At 42.7% G+C, this 27,775-nt stretch overlaps 1 protein-coding gene across 3 annotated transcripts; it reads left to right on the top strand.

Annotated features, from left to right (window-relative positions):
- Window positions 1–948: 948 nt before the first annotated feature.
- On the top strand, window positions 949–27,725 carry gpsm1b (G protein signaling modulator 1b). 3 transcript variants are annotated; one of them, XM_084572043.1, is made up of 14 exons: window positions 949–1,217; window positions 9,341–9,562; window positions 10,223–10,358; window positions 10,453–10,595; window positions 11,683–11,806; window positions 13,422–13,537; window positions 13,734–13,889; window positions 13,974–14,082; window positions 14,178–14,292; window positions 17,682–17,752; window positions 17,878–18,048; window positions 24,615–24,774; window positions 24,908–25,113; window positions 25,299–27,725. In XM_084572043.1, exons 1-14 carry the CDS (start codon window positions 1,156–1,158, stop codon window positions 25,497–25,499), a joined length of 1,992 nt encoding a protein of 663 aa, XP_084428169.1. In that variant the 5' UTR covers window positions 949–1,155; the 3' UTR covers window positions 25,500–27,725. The 3 variants fall into 3 exon arrangements, with proteins under 3 accessions (XP_084428169.1, XP_084428168.1, XP_084428170.1); XM_084572042.1 differs by having other exon boundaries at window positions 24,612–24,774; XM_084572044.1 differs by lacking the exon at window positions 949–1,217 and having other exon boundaries at window positions 9,495–9,562; window positions 10,231–10,358; window positions 24,612–24,774.
- The last annotated feature ends 50 nt before the right edge of the window (window positions 27,726–27,775 follow it).

Genomic DNA, 27,775 nt, shown 5'->3' with positions numbered 1-27,775 from the left:
CCTCATGTGACATCAGTGTGTGTACAGGTAAAATAAAGACATATAAGACTCCACGCCTCAAAGTAGGCAGTGGAAAAAAAAACAACTGAGTAGTCAGAGTGTGGAGAGGGAAACAGGCCTTACTTCTTCTAAGTTTGGGAAAGTAACGCTAGCAGGCTTGTGCAGGCTTGAAAACTTGGATGAAAAGCTGCCTTTTTAGAAGTTACTCTGACTAAGTTACTCATTAGAAGGCAAAAACAGTTTTTAGGGCAGCAGCCCAACATACACCGATCAGGCTTAACATTATGACCATATTCCGATATTGTGTTGGTCTCCCTTGTGCCTCCAAAACAGTTCATCAGAGACTCATCAGAGAATGGACATGGTCCTTCTGAGGGTGTCCTGTGGTGTCTGTCAACCGAATGTTGTTAGTGGGGGGCCTTTGGGTCCTATGAGTTGAGGGGAGGGGCCTCTGTGGATCATCCCACAGATACGTGATCAGTTTGGGATCTAGTGCATTTGGAGGCCAGGTCAACACCTCATGCTGTTCTTCATGTTTTTTTGAGTTGTTCCTAACCCGTTGTTGTGTGTGTGCACCTGTGTCAGGCTGCATCCTGCTGTGGATGATTGCGAGCATCAAGGAGTGTCATCGCCATGGGGTGGGGGTGCCTGGTCTTGTCTAGGCGGGTGGTACATGTCTAAGTAACATCCGCACAGATGCCAGGAGCAGAACATTGAATTGTCACAAGATGGGTCAATGCTGTTCACTTCTCCTGTCAGTGGTCATAATGTTATGCCTGATCCGTGCAGATTGTGTGAGTGCATATATGCGTGGCATGTGAATCCACACTTTGCCCTTGCTCACCAGCTAACAGCACAAGTTCAACCGGTGACGTCATCTGGGGGGCGGGGCCTTGGGATTTTTATGGTTTATTTGCCCAATACCTCACTTCCGCCTCAGTAGCTGCCATTACTGGGGTGAATGAGGGAAGAGGAGAGGGAGAGACCGGAATAGTAGAGAAGAAGGAGAGAGAGAGAGGGGGAGGGAGGGACGTGAGAGAAGCGGAACGGCTCAAGAAAGAAGAAAAAAGGGGCTGCCGCCTCTGACATAACTGTGAAAGTGGGCCTCGTAGCGGGAGGAGGAAGCAAGCGAGGAGGCAGACCAGCAGCGCTTCTATGGCTCAGTCGGCTGCTAACGGCGTGGACCAGGATCTGGCCAGCAAGAGGCTGCACTCCAGGTAGGAACCCAGGGGGAGTACGTAGGGAGACAAGGAGGGGTGTCACCTCAGTAGCATGAAAGAAAAAAAAAAAAACAGTGAAAGAGTCTGGGAGCGGCTGCAGGGACAGAGCAGAGTGCGGGGGGGGGGGGGGGGGGGAATAATAGAAGCTGCCTGCCAGCTCACCGAGGAGGAGCTAGGCAAGGGGCAGCTTTCACCCGGTTTTGAAGCCCGAGACCCAGCCACGCAGCTGCAGCCAGAGCCCGGTTCCAAGCCTCATTCCTGGCTCGGGTCATTGAGCTGCTGTGGCTGGAATGTACAGACTGAGAGGAGCCTCATGAGATGTGAAGGAGCGCAGAGGAGAGAGCATGTCTACAAGCTGGACACACCAAGCACTCAGGGGGGTTTTGATTTAAAAAAAACGTGTCATGTGGACATCACGCCATATGTATGTCAGGTGAGGGTCACAGGGGATGAGACATGAAGAGGATGTCCATCACAGTGCACCCTCTCATTTGCAAATAACTCATCACTGCTTAATATCAGCGTTATAGCTCTATCTGCAGGCCATTTGTCTTTCACTGACTCTATAGAGGACTTTTTCCTTTATGCAGGAACAAATCATACACATTATTTAATTTATTACTGGTTGTAATGTTTAATTAAATAGTTTATATTGTCAGATTATTGTCCGATTACTTAATTTTGACAGATCGGTCATATATTAAACACCACTGATGAGAATTTCGTAAAGCTTGTGGAAACTACACCCACTTGCCAGTTCATTAGGTACACTAGTTGAAATGAATTCATTCTAGCATAACAGTCCTGCACTAAGTCTTAGCTTCATGTGGGTTATCGTATCCAGCATTTGTTCAAAACACCTCAGAGAGATACCGATCCAACCGTGTTTCGAATTGTACTGCTTTGTACCGACACATGTTTCTGTTATTTTGACATCCCTAGTTTAGTCAGTGGACCGGGGTAAAAAAAAAAAAACACTTTTGTGCTCAATTCAACACAGTTTAACAGCACCACAAACTACATCCTCCAGAAATCATCAGTTGAATTACCGCATTTTTAACACTGTTGATGCAGCTAAAAACCTTAATGTACTCAATGAAGTGGCCGGTAGGTGTATATCTGGATATGTTGGAAATTGGTAATCACTGTACCACTGCGTCGGTTTCGGCCATCCAGATTCCTAAACTGTTCAAATATCACTAATTGATATATGCAAAAAAAAAATAAATAAATAAATAAAATAAATGCTTTGTCTTAATTAGTGCATTTTTTTAGAGGAACGGTTTGAGTGGGATGATTAGTCAACGGGCTTCTTCCTCTATAGGGAACATATCAGTTATTATTGTGTAATTATTACATTACTGCGCTGGGAGTGTTTGGAGAAGCTTTGTTAAGCTAGCTAACAAAACAGACTGTCGCTCTGTGTTTGCCTACTGTCTCCGCCGTCTGAGCGGGCCGCTGGAAATGTTAATAACCGCTGAGTTGAGAAGTGACATTCATAAACCCTGCAAGGTTGTCATGTCCCTGACAAACACACACATTAACACACATTAACACACACAAAGATAAATACGTGGGCAGATCCACGGTGCCGGTCATGATACGACCGCTTCTCCTCTATTTTACAAACACACAGAGTCAATACATGACCTTTCTACAATGAGGGTTGTGTGTGTTATCTGTAGCTTCCAAAAAAAAAAGATGAGACACAAAAGGGATATTATCTGTAGGGTCTTTGTTTACAGACAATTCCTGGTAAAACCTTTTGTTTTGTTGCCAAAATGGAAACGGTGTCAGGCCGTAGAGCGAGGCCACTCTGGGAAATGTATTCCATGGCTTATATGTCTGCTTATATCACATGTTTAACAGATCAAAGGCCTTCTACCTGTCTTGCTCATCTGAGTGAACGCAGAGAAAAATAGATGTTAAACTAGATGGTAAATCGTTGGACTGAAACCTCAGCCGGCCTTGCTTCTTGTGCAATCTGTGTGTTTGCTTAGATGAGCAAGAAAGGTAGAAGGCCTTTGTATCTCACTTTTGTGCTCATTCTCCTTCTTCAGTCTTCTGCCAAATGGAAACGGAGATGTCCTTAAAAATCACCTCGCTCTTGAAGGAGAGATGCAGCACCCTGGAAACATGTCCTTAAATCCATCATAAAAAAAATAAATAAATACAGAAACTCTTATTTGGTTGCGAAACTTTGTCAGCTTTGGAAATCGCAAAACTCACAACATTTGACATAATGACACAAAAAGTAGGTTATTTTCTCTGTGTTTTTTGGGGCCATATTACACGTCGCCGCCCAATTAATAACACTTCCTGCTGAAAACACGGTTAAGAAAACCAGAACCAGAGAGAGTAAAAATGCAGCATTATTAGAAAATCATACAAAAGAAGAAAGTAGGAGACGGCTCTGCTCTAACTGAAAGAGACGTGCACTGCGAGAGGAAAAACATTCCTAGAGAGTTTCTCTTTGGTTTCCCTGACAACTAGTCATGGCACTCTGTAATTATGGCTGGATTACTACCCTGCGCACAGGGTTTCTTAGCTAAGCGAAGAATCGTGGGGACAGTAGTTTAGATCCATGGATATGAAACAAGCATCCGTCAATAAAACCGTCACCAGTTTATAGGTTGTCAAGGATTTTTCTGATTCCCTAACTATATCTAAGAATGATCTGGGCTGTCCTGTCTTTGATTATGAGTTTCTTCATACATCATGTACTATTTGAGGTTAATTTAGTTCAACTGGAAACACAAAGAGAAAGACACTAAATTTAAGTTTGTGTACTTTTGCTCCTGAGTGTTTTATGCTTGCTTTGAGTGCCAACTGAAACCAGACCGGGAACGAGTCCCTAACTGCTGGGCCAAATATTTGTGGATTTCCAGGATTTGGATTGGACTGGATTTACCCCAATACAAAATATACTCAAAAAGTGAGAGCACTGTGTGTGTAGTCTGTAGCAAATGTATGTTTTAACATTTCATACAACTTTTGATAGAAAAATGTTCACGGTTTGAAACTGGTTGCAGAGAACCTACTTTTATGTATCAAGAGCACTCCAGTGAATAGTCCAAGCTGCTTGTTATGAGCTCGTAAAACATGAGCCGTTTCAGTGCATGTAGCGTTGCACCAAATCTTCTTTCATGCCTCATTACCTTACAGGAAGGAAGTACTGTATATGAAAAACATGCAGTACCATCAATGGGCCACAAGTAATGATCATAAAGCTCTGGCTTTACTGTGAATCCCTAACCTAGTCCACCTGTAGCCCCGTTGCAGGACTGCACTGAGGTCAAGCAACTTTAAAAGGGCCAGTCCTACTGTATATTGGAACTATCATTCTTCATTTATCATTGTATTTCACTAAGGACTTCGTTGGCTAGTCATTTCCATGTTAAACTGGTGCAACTTCACCATTTCCTAACTTTACAGATGTTCACATACCCCTCAAATTAGTTTTTTTCCAGTTGTCTTTTGCAATATAATCTTCCCATTGCAGCAGAACACGATCTTCACATATATTAATATGGACAATGAATACACTGCAATTCCTCACATGACAGTGGTTTATTGTTCCCCCTGAAACGACAAACCGTTGACATGGCGTAGTTGAGCCCACACTCGAACGTATTCCTTGAAACCTGTACGTAGCATGACCACACACACTCTTTGCTGCCATGGTAACTACACTGGGAGATCTCTCCTAGACCACAAGCAGGCTATTATGGCATGAGTGTCTCCCAAACAGACCAATTAGAGGGGTAATCAGAGAAGAGAATGGCAGACTGTTCCACAGAGATCCATTCTTACGCCGAACCACAAAGATGTCAAGAATGAAAGTGACTTTCTGGAAACCCTGTCATTGAGACCGAGCTGCCTTTTGTCTTGGGTTTTGTTGTCCCGTGCCTTTTTTTTTATATGTTCATAAATGTCTTTTCATCACTTTTTGGTGTGTTTGACTTTCTGTCTGTCAGTTAGCTCTCATGAAGCGCAATTTGTCTGCTTACGTTGATTAAATTGAGCGATGTATTGGACTCTAACTTTACAATTGTGGTGCTTTAGTTTAGCATTTTTCTTTTATCCACTTTGCCAGACATTCTTTAGGCGGCACCCTTTTCCACAGTTTGGTTTACAACTCAGGGGGTTTTATAGCTCACTGGTTGTTTTAAAAGTCCCCGTCACCATCTGTGACTCATCCCACTATTCTTACTTCTGTCTCCTGATCTTCTGGCTTTCCTCTGTAACAGCACCTCTGAGGTTACCTGCCTCAACTTTAATCCTCATCATTGTCATGCTCCCAGGAAGACTGCACTGATGTCTTTTCTAAGCCTCAGCATCCAACTTTAATTGGGTTGATCCTCGTCTTTATCCATGTATTCGTCTGCACTACCTTTATTTGCTTGGGTTGGACATAGATCCTCTTCGTATGGCTCTAAAAGAGAGTGCAGCCTTATCTACCTTTACCTTTTAAATTTTATGTCTGGCATTTCCCAGATATATAGTATGTGATTCTCTTTGGCAACGGCCAACAGTGTCTCTTCCACTTTCCTGTTTGCAGCCTTGGCACGGTCTACAACTCTGTCGGCCTATCTTTAGGTGAATTGTCCAGATCTGGAATTATCTTTTCAGAGCCGGAGAGTTTCCACTGATGGGTTACAGAGCGGCTGTTACAGAAATAGCTGTTGCTATTTTAAGTTTACCGGGATGATGACCATGCACAAATTTAAGGATTGTTATTTAAAGTGGTAACCAGGTCCATTCATGCAGTCACATTCCAAAATATTTCGTGTGCTTTTGCCCCATGGCTTGATGTGTTGCTCCAACAATAGCAAAATTCATTTACTCTGTGCAAGGACGGAGAGGGCTGTGGAAAATGATTGATTTTCTTGCCCCAAACCCACTCTTTTGTTAGCTGTAGTAGTTTTATGAATTCTGATTTAATATTTTTATTGGTGTAATACAAAACCTTGTTGTCTAAATCAGTCGGGTAATATACAGTATTATCACTGATATTTGTTAGATTGGGGTGAAATGTCAGCGTGTGCAGAGGAGAGGACTGATAATTTACCTACTACATTACAGCCATTAGTATCTCTGAATTAGTGTACTGTTGACAGTGTTGTTGACTTGCAATTCAATAAATCAGCAATGTTTTATATGCTTTTATGGCCTTTGTTCTGAGATAAAGTACCTTTTATTTAATTGCATAATTGTTTTATTACTACCTAATTAAATGCGTAGCTAAATGCGTAGCGTAATTTCTTTTTGGATATTTCATCCATATATGAACCTCATACATACAATGCGAGTATGTTTTATACCAAAATTTGAAATTAGATTTTCCCACTCCTAAAGAGTAATATAGGGATTAAAAAATACCCTTCTACTAGGTTGGTTTTCTTCGAGAGAGGTTGTTCTGCTTTGTGAGTTTCAGAGAGGTCTACACATTTAGCCATTTTGAAAAGTATCAGCAAAAAGCCGTGGGTGTAAATACGAGTTCTGTTCAGCTTCTTCAGTTTCATTGTGCTTGTGTCGTGCACGCTGGCTCGCCGACATTGTCGCGGCTTAACTGGAGGTCTTGAATACAGTAAAGCCATTGTCTTCCCCGTGCTTTTCCCACCGAGTCAAAATGTCATCTGTGAAGAAGGCGGTCAAAGTGATTAACTCGGTCACCCAAAGAGCATGCAGGGAGCCGTGTCGCAATACTAGAATGAGAAAAAAAAAAAGATGGATGTTCTCTGTGTCAAGCCTAACGGGCACAATCAAGCGTCTTTACCGGGCTGAATAATGGGTGCTCTATTTATTCCTGCACTGGCGTAATCTTGAATCTTAAATAATAATAGTATATTGCTCCATGAATCAGGAGGTCAGTTTGAAATGAACACTCTAGATTTTTCATCATACTGGCGTCCGGTCCAGGGTATACCCCGTCCTGCGAGGACAGGCTCTGCATATGTTGAATAAGACCTCAAAGTGAAGAAAAAAAAATTACAATCCATACATTTGTTGTGTGTGTGTTTTCTTTAAGTGAAATAATCTGATTTGTATTCACCTACTGGATCCATTACACCTCGTTTACTCACAACGTTATTTGTCTTGGCCGGCGACCTAATCATGTTTTCTGCTCATGTCAGCAGATAGTTGGATTAGTCCAGGCCACTCACCGCACTGGATGGTCTTTACCAAGGAGGTGCAGGTGGATTAGACATTCTCATCCTTTCTCTCCGTCTCTCATTGGGCTGCGCTCGCTTTGTCATTGCAGACTGTACCCCTGCCCTCGCACCAGAATGTTCCCTATGTTATACCCCACTCCCTATTTTACATGGTGGTTTGCAAGGCACAACAATGGATCTCACAGCTGAGGACAGGATGAAGAGGGTCAAAAGGGAGGGCCCGTTTCACTCGGCAGTAGTAAGAGCTGAATGACGTAACAGCAATGGACGTCTTGGCTTCGTGACCGAATGCAAATGGAAAGTTTTTTTAAATCGACATGTTTTTGCTGAGGAATGCAATTGTAACCAGAGCTGCTCTCTGTTGGAGTTTTCTACAATCAGCTTTTGTCTGGCTCGACTATGGGAGTAGATGGCTGACCGTTCAGTTTTTCGGACTCTCTTGAGGACTTGAAAAGCAGATGTTATTCTTGGCTGTTAATGGACTGTGGTCAGAACAGCTAGTTGGAATGTGTCCAGGTTTGCTGCAATGTTGCTGACACCGCAGATCCTATTGGAGCCTTTAAATAGACAATATGGACTTTATATAGAGACATAATCCGTTCTAACTGGAAATTTCATCTGATTAGTACCAGTAGATATGGCAAAACAAAAAGTTTCAGCATTGCATTATCAAGGATAGATGCACTGCTTGACTGGACTGCAGAATCTGAGAGTTTGTTTTTTTTCTAGTCTTGTTAAACATTACCCTCATGGCATCTGAGCCTTGCCCTCTGACTGGAGCAGAGAGAGCTATGTGTAGACTGGTCCACCACGGCCCCCGACCTCAAGCTATGCTCAGGCCTTTGCACCTGGAGCTGCAGGTGTACGTGGACAAAACACGAAGCAAACAAAAACGCAGGTACTGCTGACCGGAAAGGAACGATTCTGCGGTTATTTTCCTGCTTGGCAGGCAAAGATTCACAAACCAAGCACACTGTATTGTAGTTTAGGACGTGTGAGATCATGCTGGTGCTTAATTACTTCAACAAATTATTTGGGCATTTAAAATCTTAACTGTTGCAATTACAGTGTTGTTATTTGGAAAGCAGAAAGGCAGCTGTATTTACATTACGCCTATACCTGAATGGACCATTTTATAAAACAGATTAGGTTCAAGGATAATCCTTGCTTAACTCTACATTCTAGTGCCTTATCTGGAATTTAGAGGTACTTCCACATTGGCTGCTCTTTAGTTTATCCTGGATTACACAGTGAATCCCGGGTTGTATGTTTTCCGGGGACAACTCACTGACGAGGCCTTGCTGTGCTTGTTGTGGCAGCAAAACTGGGTTTTAAAGGATCTAAAAGGCAGTGCACAGTCAACAAATCCTCTCTTGTAATGTGCAGTTTCAGTTATACGTCTGCTCAGCAACATAGAGTCGGTGAGTCTATTTTCTTACTGAATCCAGTGAGAAGATTAAACTGCATCACAAGAGAAGCGTTGCTGGAGCACATATTGATTTTTTTCTTTCCAATCCTCATGCACTGGGCAAGTATTGGCCAATAAATTGCTAATATTGGGTAGATTTTTTCACTTTACAGAAAATGCAAGGTTGGGTTTAATTTAAAAACCGAGGAAGCAGCTTCATCAGCTGAATATACAATTCGACAGAACTGTGCGTCACTGGAAATCAGATTCTCATGCTGATATGAGCGAAAAAGTACGACACCTTTTCAAGGTGCTCATCTCAGAGCTTAGGTTCAGTTGCTAAGGCAACAGTCCACAGAAATGGTTACAGACCTTGTTGTCATGGCGATACTGCCAATTTGTTCCCGACCGCGAGATGATGTTGCGCTGCCACTGCAATAGTATCCACACTACTGTACGTTGTTATCTCTGACGGTGAACGGTGCACTTGTGCCGTTTGGTGACCTTCCCCTGTGTTGCATGTGTGCACCATTCAGGATGGAGGCCTCTTGCTTGGAGTTGGCCCTGGAAGGAGAGCGGCTGTGCAAGGCCGGTGACTTTAAAGGGGGAACCGCGTTTTTTGAGGCGGCCGTACAGGTGGGGACGGAAGACCTGAAGACCCTCAGTGCCATCTACAGCCAGCTGGGCAATGCCTACTTCTACCTCAAGGAGTACGGAAAAGCCCTGGAATACCACAAACATGACCTTACATTGGCCAGGTGGGTACTGTACCTTTAATAGCTGATAGTAAACAATGGGCACTACTTAGTTTTATTGTAAAGCAGTGATAGATTTAGTAGCATCTTCATTTTAAAGAACGTAACAGGTCAGTAGTCATGTTGATAAACCAACCATATTTCTTTTCATGATCTACAAAAAATATGCTGAGTGCTGAGCTATCTACCAGTATGTAGGAGTGATATGCTAATGATTCTGCTATTTCATCCTCCCAAAGTCTCAGAAGAGAAGGTTTCAAATCACCATCTGCAACAGATTTTATTTACTCTTTTTCGAGATACAAAAGAGCATCAGGAATTTCATCAAAAGGACAATAGACGTCACAAGAAAAGTGAGGGCACTTTTCTATAGTAACAGTCGATAACCACCAGCTGGGTATTTAGCTTGTGAGTAATCCGGTCCCCTGCAGTGAGTGCAGCTGGTACTACAGCAGGGAAGTGATTAAAGACCCCGGGGAGATTTACCTTGTTACATTACAGTCTCACCAGGCCCACTGGGACGTGATCCTAGGATGTACTGTACAGCCTCTCGCAATTAAATCCCGTTGCAGTACTTTAACAGTTTGGAGAAGTGAAAATATAAATAGCCTTTGTTCCTCGCTTGCCAAACGATGAAAATGATGTGTTCTCCTGCTTTCTCAGAACAATAGGAGACAGAATCGGAGAAGGAAAAGCCAGCGGTAACCTTGGTAACACATTAAAAGTGTTGGGGCGCTTTGACGAGGCGGTTGTCTGCTGCCAAAGACATCTGGATATTTCTCAAGAGCAAGGCGACAAGGTGCTGCGCTGAGGGACGCACGTTCACAAATCTTGGAGGGGTGCACCATCTGCGCTGTCTTTTAGACGGTCTTTTCTTTACTCTCTTGTTGCAGGTCGGCGAGGCCAGAGCACTGTATAACATAGGGAATGTCTTTCATGCAAAAGGCAAGCAGCTGTTATGGGGCTGCACCCAGGAACCAGGGGACCTGCCTCCTGATGTCAGAGACACTCTACAAAGAGCTACTGGCTTCTATGAGTATGTATTCTTGACAAGGAACTATCAAATAAGGCCAAAAAATACGAAACTGTTCAGTACAAATTGGAGAGAGACGAGAAGTAAATGGGCGAGGGAGTGGGGATGACATGCAGCAAGGGGCATGGACTGGAATCAAACCTCGGCCCCTGCAGTGAGGACTATGCTCTGATTGAGCAGGTGCAACCCGGTTTTATTTTAACTTGCAGGAGCAGTTTAACTTCGCAGTTTATTCACCAATTCATCATTCTTGTCATGAGTTTTGAGTTCGATATTAACTAACAGCTCTAGTCTTCGAGCTTGCCTACTCATAAAATGAATAACATTTACATTAATTTGCCTGTTAGTCTCTGAGGAGTAAAAACAACCACCACTCCGCAACATGTTGTGGCAATGAGCAGGCCGCGGTTGCATCCACGGGCACTGTGGTTAATCAGGTCGGTCAGGTGGGCAGGACCATGAAAATCAACACTCTGATTAATAGAGGATGTGTGAAATAATAGCCTACATCAGTAAATGAGGAAAATATCAGATAATTACACTCTCTAGCGAGTGTCTGTCGGGCATGAATTTGCAGACTAAAGATGTCAACCTGTGTTCAGGCCGTTGCGGAAATAGCTGTTTTTGGTTTAAACAAAAGTTTATGTAAAACCAGATGACTTCAGAGTTATATCGCCATATCATTAAGCGTACACTGTATAGACTTAGATTTAGACTAAGACAGACTCTATTCAATCACAAGGGGAAATTGCTTGGTCACAGTAGCTCAGTTGCACATAAAAAAAACACCCTTGAGAACCACAAGTAAAAAAATAAAAGATAAAATAAAATATAAGTAAAAATGTAGTAAAATGAAATAAAATAGAGATCTATTACAGAGAGGTGAGTTGTTGTACCACTTAGCATCAATGATCTATGAGAAAATAATTTGTGTAGGAATGCAGATGGGGTCAGAGTTGATCTGTGTATCACCAAGAAGTTGTTAAAGTTTTCATCACAGTGTAAAACTCCAGGCGCGCATTTGCTACTTGGAGTGCCTCTTAGGACTGCTTTTCGCCAATGTTCAGAACGTGTGTCCTTACCTCTGCAGGATGAACTTGTGTTTGGTGAAAGAGCTTGGCGACCGAGCTGCTCAGGGGAGAGCCTACGGGAACCTGGGCAACACCCACTACCTGCTGGGAAACTTTGTCGAAGCTATCAAGTTCCACCGTCAGGTGAGAAAATGTTTACCAGCTTCCACACTAGTGTAGAGCCGAGATAGGAGCTATCAGCCATGTTGTAGTGCCAGGACAGCACGGTGACCTTCAGCAGCAGAGTAGCGGTCTAATCTAGTTTGTGACACAATGTCGTTCACTGCAGCTGTTCAGTGACTTTGTGGCCTGACATGACATCACTTACTTTTGGAGGACAGGATTGCTAATTAATTAAACTCAAAGAAGCAATAAAATTCTTTAATTTACATATTTTTACATCCATTTATATAGAACGAGCAGGCATAACATTATGACCACTGACAGGAGAAGTAAATAACATTGATCAGTTTGTGATAATACAATCTTCTGCTGGGAAACTTTTGGTCCTGGCATTCGTGTGGATGTTACTTAGACATGTAGCACCCACCTAGACCAGACCAGGCACCCCCACCCCATAGCAATGACACTCCTTGATGGCAGCAGCCAACCCCAGCAGGATGCACATAAATGGTTTAGGAACAACTACAAAAAAACAAAACATGAACAGTACAAGGTGTTGACCTGGCCGCCAAATTCACTAGATCCCAAACTGATCAAGTATGTCCTGTCCCCTCAACCCATAAGACCCAAAGGCCCCTTCAGGTCAGAGCAACTTGTTAAATTGGCAGCGTGCTTTCATCCTGTTCAACCTCAGCTTCTATCATATGCAGCACAAAGCAAACAAGCGGCTACCATAAAATCTGGTTTACTGTTGAGTCGAGATAAAACATGTTTGCAAAGGTGCAGCCTGACTAGACTAGCTAGACTAATGCCCTTAAATGAGTTCACTGAAGAAACAAGACAGTACGTGTATGTTTTACGCGCAGAGACAAGATCTTGCCTAGTTTGACTTGCTAAAAGCTGACATGCAAACTAACAAGATTCACCAATGTGCTCTTGGTTTGAGAGGGAAGGAGGACAAACCTTTTGCTGAAATACCTTTTTTATTATATTGTTTCTGTCAAACAGCACTGTAGAAAAGATGGAAGGGGTGGTGATCACGATATGTGCAGTTTTCTTGTGAAAAGCCAGATGTTACATAGCTAACTGTTAACCTTACAAGTTTTACTCCCAGAGTTCATTTCACCGATGCATGTTTTTCAGGGTATCACTGTTCATCCCATGCTGTACAAGCACACAATGTGCAGAGATTGATGGCTACTCATAAAGAAAAGGGAGGAAATTGGTTTCTTGATGAATCACTGGAAAGTATGGCTTCAGGCTCTCCCTCTGTGTGTTTCCTGTCACTCTTCATTGTAAACCACTTGTTTCCTAGTGTAAGAAAACGGCCTCTCCTCTTCTCCCTATTACAAATCTATCAGTACGCCACAGAGGGGAGCACACTGCCTGTAAAGAGAATCAGAGGAGCTTATTTGATGCACCACTGCTGCAGCAGCACCTCTGGTCATGTAATAATGTGCCCAACAGAGCCTGCAGCTCCAGCTTGTGTAACTGCCTCTGCTAAAAACTGTGCCAAAAAAATACCGTCAAGCAAAACACACTTGCTTTAGGATGCCATTATGCACTGCTACAATTAAGAAACTAAATGAAAATATGTGTTTCATTTTATATGACTGTGCTCCACTGTCATTTACAGCGGTTATCCATTGCCAAAGAATTTGGGGACAAGGCTGCTGAACGGCGAGCCTACAGTAACCTAGGCAATGCTCTGATATTTCTGGGACAGTTCAACACAGCCACGGAGTACTACAGGTGAGGACAGAGTGCAGACTGACATCTAGTGGAGAGAAGGCGAAATGAATCCAGTTCAGATGAGGAGAAAAGAGGATTGAAGTAAAAATTCACTTTGAAAAAAAGGATTCTGCTGAATGTCATCATGTACGATGTAGTTTTGATCCAACTTGTCTCTCTCCGTCAGCCTTTTTATCCTTTGTTTCTCTTCCTGCAGGAAAACTCTTCAGCTATCCAGGCAGCTTAGGGACCAGGTGATGGAGGCTCAGGCTTGCTACAGCCTGGGAAACACCTACACTCTTTTGCAGCAGTATGAGAGGGCCATAGAATACCACCTGAAACACCTTTACATAGCCCAGGAGCTCACTGATAGGTAAAGGGAGCAGAAACTATAATAAATGCATGAGCACAGGAACAGTATTCAATATTTATGTCTACTACGTCCATTTCTCGTAAGGGTTGGCGAGGGTCGTGCCTGCTGGAGTCTGGGAAACGCTTATGTGTCTTTAGGGAACCACAAACAAGCACTCCACTATGCCCGAAAGCACCTAGACATCTCGAAAGAGGTGAGAAGTTTTTTTTTTAACAATAGTAAAACAAAGTACATCTTTTGCATTTTTACCTAAATTGTTTGTCCACTCCCTTTTATATCATCTTTCAGATTGGTGACAGGAACGGGGAACTGACAGCCAGAATGAATGTGGAGCAGTTGATGGAGGCGCTCGGGGTCAATGAGAGTGACCTTTCACCCTCCAGCTCAGAGTTTGAGATGCAAGGTACCTTTTCCTTGAAATGTAGTGTGATGATTGTCAGTCATTCATCAACCTTTTAAATGTCTCCACTAATTGCGTTTGATTAGATATCGTTTATAGTTTAAATAGCCTTCCTTGCCAGTTAATTAGATACGCATAAGGTGAAAATTAATGCATTATAATAGCATTACAGTCCTGTGCTAAACCCCCCTTCATGACTGTTTGTAACGTTTAGTGTATGTTGAATAAGAAAGGATGTACTTAAACTCTATGAATACCATTGGAGGATGTAGTTTGTAGTCAAAATAAAAGATACATGTGTCGGTGCATCACAATACAATTCAGTAGTGCTAAACACCACAGCCTTCAAAGTGAAACAGCCTTTTTCATTATTTTAAAGAAATGCTGCCCCACAATGGTGCCCCACAATGGTGCCCCACAATGGTGCATCGGTTACATTAGAATGTGTGTGTTTTCACAAGGGGTACCTAGTGTAAGTTTATCAGTGTAAATGTAACACATTTGGGGTCTTTATGAACAGCACATAACTAACTAAGCTGTTAACATTTGGTGTCAAATGCCCACTGATTTTAGGTTTAAAGTTCCTGTTCAAAAAGAGGCATGCTTAAAAAAACAAAACAACAACAACGGTGTCTTTTTGCACCTGGGAACAAATAGTCACATGCAGCTGTTCGGCTGTTTAGACCCAGGGCTGTAGATCAGCCCCCTCATATCCCGCCCCCTCTAGCAAAAAAAATAACTTTTGGAAGGTCAGGTGAGCTTGTATAAAGAGCCAGACTTTTACCCAGGCAGTTTGAAGCCAAAAGTCAGCCCAATTTGCATATTAACCTATAAATAACAACAACTCCAAACATTTCCCTTTGTTTTAGTGCAAAGAAGAACATTATGAAGGTGTTTAAATTTCTGTATAGCTCTAGGTCTCAGTGTGGTGTTATGTCCACAACTCTTACTAAAACTTAGACCCTCTGGTGGGCCGGTTTTGGCCTTATGCTTGACACCTGTGCTTTAGATCTTGTGCATTTAGCATTACTGGTCACAGACACCTGGGTGCTCGTCTCTGCATTGCTATACACTTGGGTATAAAAAGCCACATTGGCTATCCCACCCTGGTGCAAATAGCATTGCTGCCCACTGACACCTTGGTATCAATGGCATCTGCCAGAAAACAAAAAAGATTAATGTGGATTAATCAGGTCACTCTTTTTTCCCCCCATTTGTACTTATATAACCCAATTTCTTCAACATTGTGTAAGCAAGTTTCCTCAGTTTCCTTAATCATGGAATGGGAAAGGGTGCGGCAGGAATAAAAGCCTAGCTCTGTGTGAGTGTGTGTTAATAAGTCACCGTGTGAGAATGTGTATTTAAAACAGGGACATGTCTGTTTATCATCTTCAAACTCAGTTTGACAGTGGAAACTGTCTTGGAGCTGTACTGGCCTCCCCATTAATGGAATTAGAAATGTAACCCAACAGTAGTCATCATAGACTGCTGATGGGTAATGAGTTAGTAAAAGGACACGGATCACATAAGAACATACACTGCCTGGCCAAACAAAAGTTGCCACCAAAAAAAAGGTCACCCACTCTAATATTTCGTTGGACTGCCTTTAGCTTTGATTATAGCATGCATCCACTGTGGCATTGTTTCGATAAGCTTCTGCAATGTCACAAGATTTATTTCCATCCAGTGTTGCATTAATTTTTCACCAAGATCTTGTATTGATGATGGGAGAGTCTGACCACTGCACAAAGCCTTCTCCAGCACATCCCAAAGATTCTCAATGGGGTCAAGGTCTGGACTCTGTGGTGGCCAATCCATGTGTGAAAATGATGTCTCATACTCCCTGAACTACCTCTATTCAGGTAGTCAGCTGACCTCATTCTTTGGGCACATAATGTTGATGAACCGAGACCTGACCAACTGCAGCAACACCAGATCATAGCACTGCCCCCACAGGCTTGTACAGTAGGCACTAGGCATGATGGGTGCATCACTTCATCTGCCTCTCTTCTTACCTTGATGCCCCCATCAATCTGGAACAGGGTAAATCTGGACTCATCAGACCACATGACCTTCTTCCATTGCTCCAGAGTCCAATCTTTATGCTCCCTAGCAAATTGAAGGCTTTTTCTCCTGTTAGCCTCACTGATTAGTGGTTTTCTTAAGGCTACACAGCTGTTCAGTCCCATTCCCTTGAGTTCCCTTCACATTGTACGTGTAGAAATGCTCTTACTTCCACTATTAAACATAGCCCCGAGTTCTACTGTTGTTTTTCTTTGATTTGATTTCAAACGTTTAAGTGATCGCCGATCAAGATCGTTAATTTTTTTCCGACCACATTTCTTCCTCAAAGACAGTGGTTCCCCACTATCCTTCCAGTTTTTAATAATGCGTTGGACAGTTCTTAACCCAATTTTAGTAGTTTCTACTATCTCCTTAGATGTTTTCTCTGCTTGATGCATGCCAGTGATTTAACCCTTCTCAAACAGACTAACATCTTTTCCACAACCACAGGATGTGTCTTTAGACATGGTTGTTTAAGAAATGAGAAGCTACTCATTGCATCAGTTGGGGTTAAATAACTTGTTGCCAGCTGAAAGATAATCACCCATGCAGTAATTATCCAATAGGAGGCTCGTACCTATTAGCTTAGTTAAATCCAGGTGGTGACTTTTTTGTTGGCCAGGCAGTGTATATCAAGTCTTTAAAATCAACTCTAAACGTCAGTGTTTGACAAAAATAGCAGGTGTGGGCTTGAGCAAGCTAACTAGAATATTGTATGTGTACACAAAGAGACTATATTAAATGTAAAACTAACATAAGGTGAGACAGTGTCTGTGTTATGTCTGAACTGAGGCTAAATGTGACTTTTTTAATGTATATTTTTGGGGTAGGATGAAGATTATTGTTTAACCCCCCTGTGACAGGATTATGGGTCGTTTCTAAAGGTCTTAGAAAAATATTTTCTTCAGCAATCTCTTCAAATAATAAAACCGTTTTCATAGATTCCCCTCAAATAATCCCCAGACTTACATATTTAGACATTTGAGCCTTATAAAATGAAGTGCGGAGAAACTGTAATATCTGCACAATCTGCCTGGCCTTTGTGTGATATTTGCTTTCATGAACCCCGGGCAGAAACTCACACCCATGTCCTACATTTCCCCCTTTGAAGCAGAGCTGGCAAACAGACTCTTATTCAGTTTGTTTGCCTGGTTGTCTGCCCAAACCTCACATCCACATCGAACATCATGGGACCACTATTGACATTACAGGCTACTACAAAAATAAAAGATAAACAAAGAGCTGCTTGCAAGTTTAAAACAGCTCATGAATCTATTTTACACTTAGATGTGCTTGTTGTGAAGTATCTTATTTGCATTTCTCTGTAGGAGCGAGACCCAAATTCACCAAGAGAAACAGCATGGACAGTGTAGAACTGTGGAAGTACTCTTCAGATAAGGTGATTTTTTTTTTTTTATTTCTTATCACTCTTGTCAGTACACTCCAGAAGAAAATGTGATCCCCACACCTCCCCCTCCTAAACAGACGGCAGCCCCTCTCTAACAATATGTTCTTTTACTGCAGAACGGTGAGAGCCAAGACATGGAAAGTATACCTCGGAGATCCAAGAGTCAGCTGTCCCAGCCGGGTAACAGAAAAGGCTGTTCCGACAGTCAGTCATCAGATGAGAGGCCGTGGTTGGACTCTCCTGTGGACACTGATGATATCACTGTGCAAGTCCCGCCTCCAGTGCCGGTAAGTAGTCGTGTTATCAGCTTCATGAAGGGCAATGTCAATTTTGGGTCGCCGACCAATGTGAGCGACTGCTGGACACATGACGCCAATACAGAATTCCTTCCACACCTTTGGGTCCTACAACTAAATTCACCTTGCTGATAGTGGGACGGGAGCGCTGGGATGAACCCAGATGGAACGATGACGCCAAGCTTTGTTCAATATGTTTAATTTTTTTTTGCTTGTTTCACTTGAAAACACTTGTATTCGGAAATGTACAAGGTGGTTACCAAGACAACCAGAGCACGGACTTTCCACTTGCGTCCAACTGTCTACAAAGCTACAAATTGATTGGCCTTATATATGGACTGAGCTTTACTCTGACCTCACATTACTGCATGGTCTTTGTGAATACTCACATCTGATTGGCTTCAGGGTGTTCATTAATGCTTGATATAAGAACCCCTATTAAGTAGTTGTAAATTGTTAACCAGTCTAAATTAATGTGCCGGCTCAGCTAGCAGCTAAAGTGGCTAACCATAGCAACAGAGCCCTGAAGCCAATCTGAGCTGAGTATTCATAAAGACCAGGCAATAATTTGAAATAAGGAACATGGCCTCTCTTGCTCTGGACATACATGCAGCAAGAAGGAGGCCACGGTGCTAAACTTCATCTTGATCTTACATCTCATAACCTTTTTTAACTTTAGCCGACAGCACTCGTGGGGTATCACTGGTTCTGGAAAATCTTGATACTGATTTAGGGAAAGTGACAGTGCTGTTGTGTTTTTTTTTCCTGTTGTGTTATTGACTTTGAATCTTGCTGGCATAACCTTAAAACCCTTTGACTAAACCATGAGCCAGAAAGCTATGAACTCAGCAGACGAGTTAAATCTCCTGCTGCCGTTGTATCCAAGTTTTCTCATATCACTGGAGTAGTGAACAACGCTATAAGATGGATTGATTTTTCCACGTATTAGTCAAACCCTCTGGTGTTACCAGGGCAAACAGGTTCAGTGTTTCCCATGCAATGTTAATACTATGGCGGCCCGCCAGGGTCTAATTCACTCCGCCATGGTCTCACAATGAATCGCAAATATTTTTGCATGTCTCAAACAACGTTGTGCTTGCTTTATCTTTTTCCTATTGCTCCCGAAAGCATCTCTCCCTTCCATCCCTCCCCTCCACGCCTGCCCCCAAACCCCCCCTGCACACACACCTGCCGCTCACCTGCTGAGTTTAACCTGACGGAGAAAACAGCGCGGTCAACTCACATAGCACGTGAAGCTATTTGTGTTGTTCACCAATAAAAATTTACGTTACCGCCGCCGTTTAAAATCCAATATTTGTGCTCTTGACCATCGACATTTAGAATTATTTTAAGAGAGTTGGTCAAAACCCCGTCTAGATGTGACGTGAACTAGCTTAACTTTATAAGAGCTAGCGCAGCTAAATTTAAAGTCGACTGTTGACTATGACTTCATTTTATTCGCTGAATCTTGTGGGAAACACTGAGGTTGCTGTGAAGAAACTTAGATTTTTGGTTTTCTGAAATCCTTTGTAGTATTAGAAGTGAATGTGGTATAAACAGGACAATGCACTTTGAGGTATCAGGAATTAACGGACAAAGTATAGGCAGCACATTGTAATGGACGCCTTGCTGCACATTATCCCTTTTTATCATTTTTATCATTATATTCATGTCTACTCCACTCATAACTTAATATTCAAAATTCTTAACACAAATTCTTGCAGCTTTGCTCGATAGCACCAAAACAAGACTTTAAGTGTCGACACATTTTCTTCTTTTTGTTTTTTGCTGACAATAGAATAAAGGGCTCCCAACTACTCATGCTCTAAATTTAATTTCATGCCTCAGAGTATTAAGCACCTCACCAAAACGTGTACCCACCACCGTCTAGTTCATGCTCACCTTGTAACCAAGATGTGTCAGACATTTAATCCAATCACCGAGAGCTTATCTGAGAAAATGGGGAGCTCATTTTTCTCCCCAGAAAGCCCCGAGCAGATCTGAAAGGCCGTCTGTTCCACTCAACTTCACTTTTAAAGCTGCTGTTAGTTATGCCGTGTGATTATAAGATGTCATCTTAGAAGTGATTTCTCAATTAAAGCCAGCAGTGCTCAATTGGCTGTGAACTAGGCTCTTGATTAATATGTTTTTTCGCAGCTGCTGTGTCTCCAAAGTCCCCGAATGTCCTCGCAGCACCTAATCGTGGCTTGTTTATATGACACAGCTAATTGTTGTAATCAGTGAGCTGGTTTGCGAGAAAAGAGTGTAAATTGCTGGGCTGTGAGATAACAGTTCATCAGGACGGAGTAAAAATAGTATCGAGAAGTAAATGTTGGTGATCTTGTTGACGTTGACCAGGCCAGCTGTGTGTCTGTAAACTTGGGCACCGCTTTCCTTCGTCTTCATCGGGTTTATCTTTCATTTTGATCCCTTTTTAGGTCATTTTTCCGGTATTGTTGCCCTAAAAGTGAAATTCAGTGGGTCATTCTTGTTGTTAAAACTAGGGATGCACCGAAATGAAAATTCTTGGCTAAAACTGAAAATGAAGGATTCGGAGGTGCAGCAGATAAATGATTAGACTAACATCTAAAACATTTTTATTTATTTTTTTTTTCCCCCAATGGCACGCGATCTACCCGGACTGCCTTCATGATCTACTAGTTGATTGCGATTGACATATTGCACCATCACTGGGAAACTTCCTTGCTTGGATGTTTGGATTTCAGGTGATAAATTAAACCCGACATGGAGAAATTCTTTGTAGATGCATGCCTCTTGAAATACTTTATATATTGAAACGTCCACACGGTAGACATGCCCGTGCTGGCTGCGGTTGTTGCTTGCGTCATCACAATGTCCTGTTTTGGCCATGTTGTTTCTGTGATAAAAGTCTTTCGGCCAAAACCCGAAAATGCACTTTTGAGCCATTTTCGGCCGAATTTTTTTGGTGGCCGAATATTCGGTGCATCCCTAGTTAAATCCAGGTCGTGAATATGTGTAAGACAATCGATACGTCTTTATGGTACAGCCGTCACGTGGTACGCGCAGATTTAACGCCTCCTTGTAATATTGGAAACAAACGCGTTTCTGTATGTCCCAGGCGGAAAGTCAGCCTCCTCTCCCGTTGATAATCCATTTAGAAGACATAAAAAAAACAAATAGTGTTCTTGTTTCGTGATTAGTATTGGTATTTTAAATATAATGAGGAAGAAAAAAAAAGTTTTATAAGTGGGCATTTTAATTTCTGAACACATGTTTAGTGTGTTTTTCGCTATAATGGATCCATAACTACAGCTACATTCAAATGAGGAGCATAAGATCAATAGTGATGGAACATTTTATACACTCGGATCTGATCTGTTTCACACACACACACACACACAGTTTAGACAGTTTAGTTTCACTCGCCCTCCTTCTCCCTCTCTCCCCCTCATCATCATCATCATTACTATCACGTGTTCCTTTCTCTCTTGTTCCGTCTCTTTGGCCTACTTGATTAATTGGACGGTGCGGAGAGGGAAGTGTCGAGCTCCGCGCAGATACTGTCGGGGGGCCAAGGACACAGGACAGAGGCTGGTGTGAAGCTCAAATGCCCTTGATTGTAAAGAGCGTAGTGTATGTGCTATTATAGCTGCAGATAGATAGACCACATGAGATTTGAAGAACTAGGAGGTGACATTGGTGGTCCTCGCCATTTGAGGGCAGCAGGAGCTCTGCTGGCAGAGGTCGCTGGCATGCAGTTTACTCATAACTGCACTCCTGCGCCCATCCTTCTACCCCCTATCACCCCTCCCTTCCCCTTTGTCCACCACAGCTCTCCCTCTTCAGCCGATAACGTGACCTTGATCACAGAAGCACTACCCTCCCCGCAGGGTCAAACCACCCCCCCCAGCTCCCCATAATGAGTTGTTTTCCCACAGTGGGCGAGCAGGACAAAAATGGGCTGCCGGAGAGCTGAGAGAGAGAGAGGAGGGGGCAGTGGATGGTAGAGATTAAAAGAGGGCTGGAATAGTCATGTACAGCAGGACAGCCTAGAGAGAGAGAGAGAGGGAGAGAGAAAGGGTGATGTAAAGTAGGGGAGAAGGAGGTGTGGGCCAGGCGTGTGGACAGAGCGAGAGAGAAAGAGTGCTCAGAGAGAAATGAGAGAGAGAGAGCAGGGTAGATAGAGGACAAAGAAGAAGCGTCGCTGGTAAGATGTCTCACTTATGTTTAATAGCTCCAATAACAAAGGATATCAGAGGTTATTCTTCATTTTCATTTAGTTCTGATACGTGTAAGTGTGAATGCATTTACGGCGTTTGAAATATTTTACTCTGTTTTTCAGGGAGCAGATGGAGTGAAGAACTTTTTTTTTTTAATTATTAATTTGTTTTACGATACACAGTAAAACTTCTGTTTGAACAAGGGTCTGATTTTGCCGAAAGTTAAAAGTGGGAAAGATTTCCTAGAATAGAGCTGAAATTTGGTGGCTGCTGACATACTTCACATCTTGCTGTAAGGCAATGTTATTATAACTTTATCCACTAGTTGGTGCTAAAGGGGCTATTGCTTATTCTGACGTGGTGGTACACAGGGGTACGTTTAACGGTAAATACTGAGAGTTGCGTTCTGTTGGTTGAGATATTTGACCTCGTGTTCCATTAACCCAATCTGGGAAAAATGTTTTCATGTCCCAAAAAGCTATAATAATGTAGTGAATGTTGCTCATTTTTGAAGTGCAAGATCCCCAAAGAAGTCTTAAATGAATTTAACTTTAATGAGCAAAAGTGATAAGATTAAGAAAACACATCACTCATTAAGATAGGCCACTGTATTTATAATCTTCTTATATAATTATCTTAAAATCGTTTTGATAGGACGAAAACAACAGTACAGTGAAGTATTATTCTGCAAGGAAAGCTAGAATCTTCAATTGTTTTTTGGTTTTTAATGCTTAATAAACATATATATGTATATTTGTAGTACATATCCTAAAATTAGCACCAAGCAGGCAGATTTAAACTCACGAGATGCACGCTGTTTAAGACCGAGCACTTTGATTTTCCCAGTCGAAATGGTCCGAGGCGGGTCTGAATAATTTACGCGGTTAATTATCCCGGCTAAAAGTCCGAACGCGTCCCTTTATAGCCGTTCGCGTTCCGTATTTGATGTTTGAGAGCGATTCTGGGTTGCAGGGACGTCTTTGCAAATCTTCGAGCAGACCCCAGGCATTTCTAAGAACGGCCTCTTTAAGTTGGCAGGAGGCGGTACTGTAAGACAGACTTCTAACTGAATATTACAGCAATGTTGCAAACACAGCTAAAAACATGCTTCTTTTTGCTTTTTGGCATTTTGTTTTAAAGATGAGTTATATATATGATCGTTTGGATATTTTAAATTAAGACTCTTCTCAGTGCAAATACTATTCAGGCTCTGGGCAGCAGAAGCACACCTTGATCTCCATAGTGCTACAGTGTATGATGCATAGCTTATGTGCATTATTATGTACATTATTTGACACATGCAAGCGGCAAGTAAACCTAGTTACAAGTGGAATATGCACTGGCCATGTAAACAGGTTAGTAAGAACACTGTGTTTTTCCTGAATGAGGCCAAAAGCCGAATTATATCATGCTTGTGAACATGGCCGGTATTATTGACTCGCTTTATTGCTGCTGCCCAGTAGGTCGGTATCATAATATTGCAGTGCATATTTCAGTAGCACCGAACGGATATAATAAATTCCACATGTGCTTTGCTAGCTCGGTGGTTTGTAGCTATAACGTCTTTCAAACGTAAGTCGTTCACTCGTACGCACACGTACGGAGACAATGCTGACGAGAGAGCATTGAGCAGGGCGACGTGAGAGAATATTTTTTGGATGCAGCATCACCATAAACAATATGAGAGTGACTGTGTGGCCTAGCAGGGAGGTCGATATGACGCACAGACAGGGTTGAGTCAGTCGATGATTGAATCATTAAATTGATTGAATCCAAAACTAAGGACAGCTGATGTTTAACAACTCCACAGTGCATTCGAGGTAGCAGTCTGCGGCAGCCACGGATAAATCTCTTCATATTTTCCACATGGGCAGTTTCACTTCCAGTAAATATTGTTTATTTTATGACATTGCATCACCTTCAGTATCTAGGCCAAGGTAGTCTCACCAGGAATCCATCCCCTGTGGGTTAACCAGATTAATTTCCTCTATCTTGGAAATCCTCATTATGCAACTCATAACGGCATTGAGGTTAATTAACTCACCTGCGAATCACGTTTCTTGGATCTAAGAACAGTTCAGGAAAAGCTGAGTGAACTGCAGAGTCTTGAAATCAAAATACATAAACGGTGATGGCACTGAAGGACAGAATACCCCAGTATTATTGTCAGAGCAAGTACCTCACTCAGAAAAGTGGAGCAAAGCCAGATTACAAACAAAGTACGTGTGTTTTTCATAGAGGATCTTGATTCCCGTAGCGGTAAACAAACAAATGAAAGGATTTCAAAGGATAACACAAGGTAATCCCTGTGCGTTCCGAGCGAGAATGAGAGATTTGTCATTTCTGCCGCAGAAGCTGGGCCGCGACCCCTCCGATGAAGACTGCTTCTTTGACCTCCTCAGCAAGTTCCAGAGCAGCCGCATGGACGACCAGCGCTGCCACCTAGACGAGCCGCAGAACGGAGACAACGGAGAGGGCGCCGCCAACTCCGTGCCATCCCTGAACGAGATGTTAGGTCGGTTGAACACACGTGTGGCGGCGCGAGCTATTTTGAAGACGGTGAAAGCTAATCCCTGCAAAACCTGACACCACGAGATCACATGTGAACTCACTGGGCTTTTTTTTTTTCTTCTCCCTTCTTCTTTTAGATCCTGCAATTACCACTTCCCCCCAGACTGAGGAGCTGTTTGACTTGATCGCTAGCTCTCAGAGTCGCCGTCTTGACGACCAGCGTGTTAATGTTGGTAACCTTCCAGGCCTGAGGATTACCCACAACAACCTGGGACACCTGGTGGGTGAGGGAGATCACCAGGAGCCCAGTGATGACTTCTTCAACATGCTTATCAAGTGCCAGGTAGAGCTTCAGTTCTCACATAAGCTTAAAGCTTTAATCCTCTTAGATTCCTAATTATCTGACTTTAGAAAAATGTTTGTTGCCCACATAATTCTATTAGAGCGCTTTAGTGTAAATATCAAGCCTCTCTTTAAGTGATATTTTCTACTCTTGCACTCTGAACACGTTCATCTTTCCGATCCCAGTCCTCCAGGATCGACGATCAGCGGTGCTCCCCTCCAGAAGCGGGCCCCCACGCCCCCACAGTGCCTGACGAAGACTTCTTCAGCCTAATCCAGAGGGTGCAAGCCAAGCGCATGGACGAGCAACGCGTCCAGCTGCCCGAGGACGACCAGGACGGCCCTCAGCCCCCCGACCCGGAGCCGCCCGGCGGATTCTCCAGCTAGGATTCGGCGAACGGCGCCGCGCGAAACTTCACGTCAGAGAAACAAAGGATGAGCCAACATTTAAAGGCGGCACTAAACGGTGAACCCAACACCGTTTATGAAGACAAAATTCCATGTGCAATAGGTGGTGCCCTGTTAAATGTTGCTTGATGTGTTATGTATTAAATGTGTGTAAATAAACTGGGAAAACAATTTCAACCTGTGGTGCGGAGAAGAAGAAGAAGAAGATGGCGATGGAGGTTTGGGGGTGACATGGAAACGGAATATGTACTCAATCTAATGCCTTAATCAGCATTTCTTTCAGACTCAAGATTGTATTACCTGGCGTCAGATGTGTTTTATTGTTTTTTTTTCCCCCCCTTAGAAGCACATAATGGGCATACAGCATAATGATAGCAGACAATTAAGGTGGAGAATTTGAGATTTATTCGTGGGAACAGTGTTCGGCGAAAACACAAGACAAACGACAGATTTGCACTGAAAACCCGACCACGTCGAGTTTTGAGACGTCAGCGATCAATTCTGCTTTTATCAAACAACTTTTGTGGCTTCCACCGCTCAGAAAAGTAGTGTTAATCGTGCAGAGACAGTATTAGACTCGGCCATGTGTTTCTTTAAATCAAAATGCACTTCTAAAATGCACCGTTGCACGCGGCAGCCGAGGCTACCGAGCAGATGAAACAGCTGCGGGTGCAAGGCCGGGGTTGCGTGATAATTGAAGCTCCGGCTAATGTTCCTGCTTGGCTTTTAAAAGGTGACGCTGCCCGCAATGTTCTGAACATCTGATAACTGACTGCTGCCATCATTATAGCGTAACGCAGACATAGAAGCAGACGGATGTGTCATAGTCTGGAGAGTCTTAACACCACGAACAATGTTAAAACCCTTGTGTTGCTGATATGTTGCCTCTCTGTGGCCAAAAACGTGTATTACCTCTGTGAGTTACAGAGTGCAGAGAGTCTCTTGGGGCAATCCCTAGGACGACATTGTGTTCCAAGTATGACAACTTTCCTTTGGTTCTACCGACAAAGTTTTGCTAGCTAAGATTTGTTTTTTTTGCAGATAATTCCACAAAGTGTATCCTCTTTATGAGCTTATTTTTGTTTGTTTTAGCATTAGAGGAACAGCCTGCAGAAAAGAAACCTTACAGGCTTGATAAGAATTACAGTAAATGCTCAACCATACCTAGTGGCTTGCTTTTTTATTTCAAAAGTACCTCACGTTTGTACCTCGAAGCTTAAAATGAACCTTAGATACATGGAGCTCTGGTGGATCAGTACCGTAGTGGTTGTATTTGATTCATCTCTCTTTATAAACGACGCATTGGGAGCTACAGTTGATATTTTGTCTTTTTTGTGAATTAACATTTTTAGAAACGATCCGGTACGCTTCTATTTGTCTCCGCCATAATTTGTACATATAAATATATTTTGTATTTATGTTCCCTCTGAGGGCATGGATATGTCAATTCATGCTTTTAATAAAAATGTTTCAGATGTTTACTCGGGGGCTCTGCTCGGTTTCCTTTTTTCAAGCTCGAGAAAATAACCCGTGAAAAGTTATTCCCCGGTCTAACTCGCACAATCCCGTTGGATTGGGTTTCTCAAGACGAAGTAATCTCAGGTGGAACAATGCACAAAGGGCTGAGTGGAGCTGTTGGCCAATTTAGGGTACGGTTGCATAACCGAGATTGTGCAGGAATGTAAACGTATCAAGAGGCAACACAGTCTCAGGTGTCTCATAGAAGGAACAGTAAAAAATATATTGTTCGATGCAAGAGTCATCACCTATCTAACGTGACTCCTACTGCCATAACAGACCAGTACTACTTTAGTACTATTTTTGTTAAGACTGTTACAGTCCAGCTCATCTGGCTTTTAATGGTTGCACACCATCTCAGATAATCCTTCCTCTTTAATCTTATAAACACGTCTCCTGTTGTATCCAAAAACGTTCAAAAGAAAGGCGACTGGTCTTGTGGAGTTTCTTGAAGATGTAGCTTCTTCAGTTTTAAAGGACTGGCGGGGAGTTGAGGTTTAAATAAGAACATCTGTGGGCGCGGCCCGTCAGAAACTTGCTCGACCGGTTGAACCTCAACTCCCCAGTAGTTTCCTTAGAACTGAAGAAGCCGATTAGATGAGCGGCGGAATGCTTTCAAGAAGTCCTGTTTCCTTTCTTTAACATTTTTTTGGATATACCATGACCTGGATGACTGAGAACCTTCTCAGACACGGTCTCCTTTTTGTATCAGACACACAAAGACTTGCAAGAAAAAA

The sequence above is a fragment of the Chelon labrosus genome (assembly GCF_963514085.1).
Source record: "Chelon labrosus genome assembly, chromosome: 22".
Taxonomy (NCBI): Eukaryota; Metazoa; Chordata; class Actinopteri; order Mugiliformes; family Mugilidae; genus Chelon; species Chelon labrosus.
This window is presented reverse-complemented; position numbering and strand designations above follow the sequence as displayed.

What these genes read in the sequence shown, in the direction of transcription:
- gpsm1b (XM_084572042.1), top strand. Translation starts at nt 1,156, where the DNA reads ATGGCTCAGTCGGCTGCTAACGGCGTGGACCAGGATCTGGCCAGCAAG. An exon ending in CATGACCTTACATTGGCCAG is followed by an intron (nt 9,563 to 10,222) that starts GTGGGTACTGTA and finishes CTGCTTTCTCAG; the next exon opens with AACAATAGGAGACAGAATCG. An exon ending in AAGTCCCGCCTCCAGTGCCG is followed by an intron (nt 18,049 to 24,611) that starts GTAAGTAGTCGT and finishes TTTCTGCCGCAG; the next exon opens with AAGCTGGGCCGCGACCCCTC.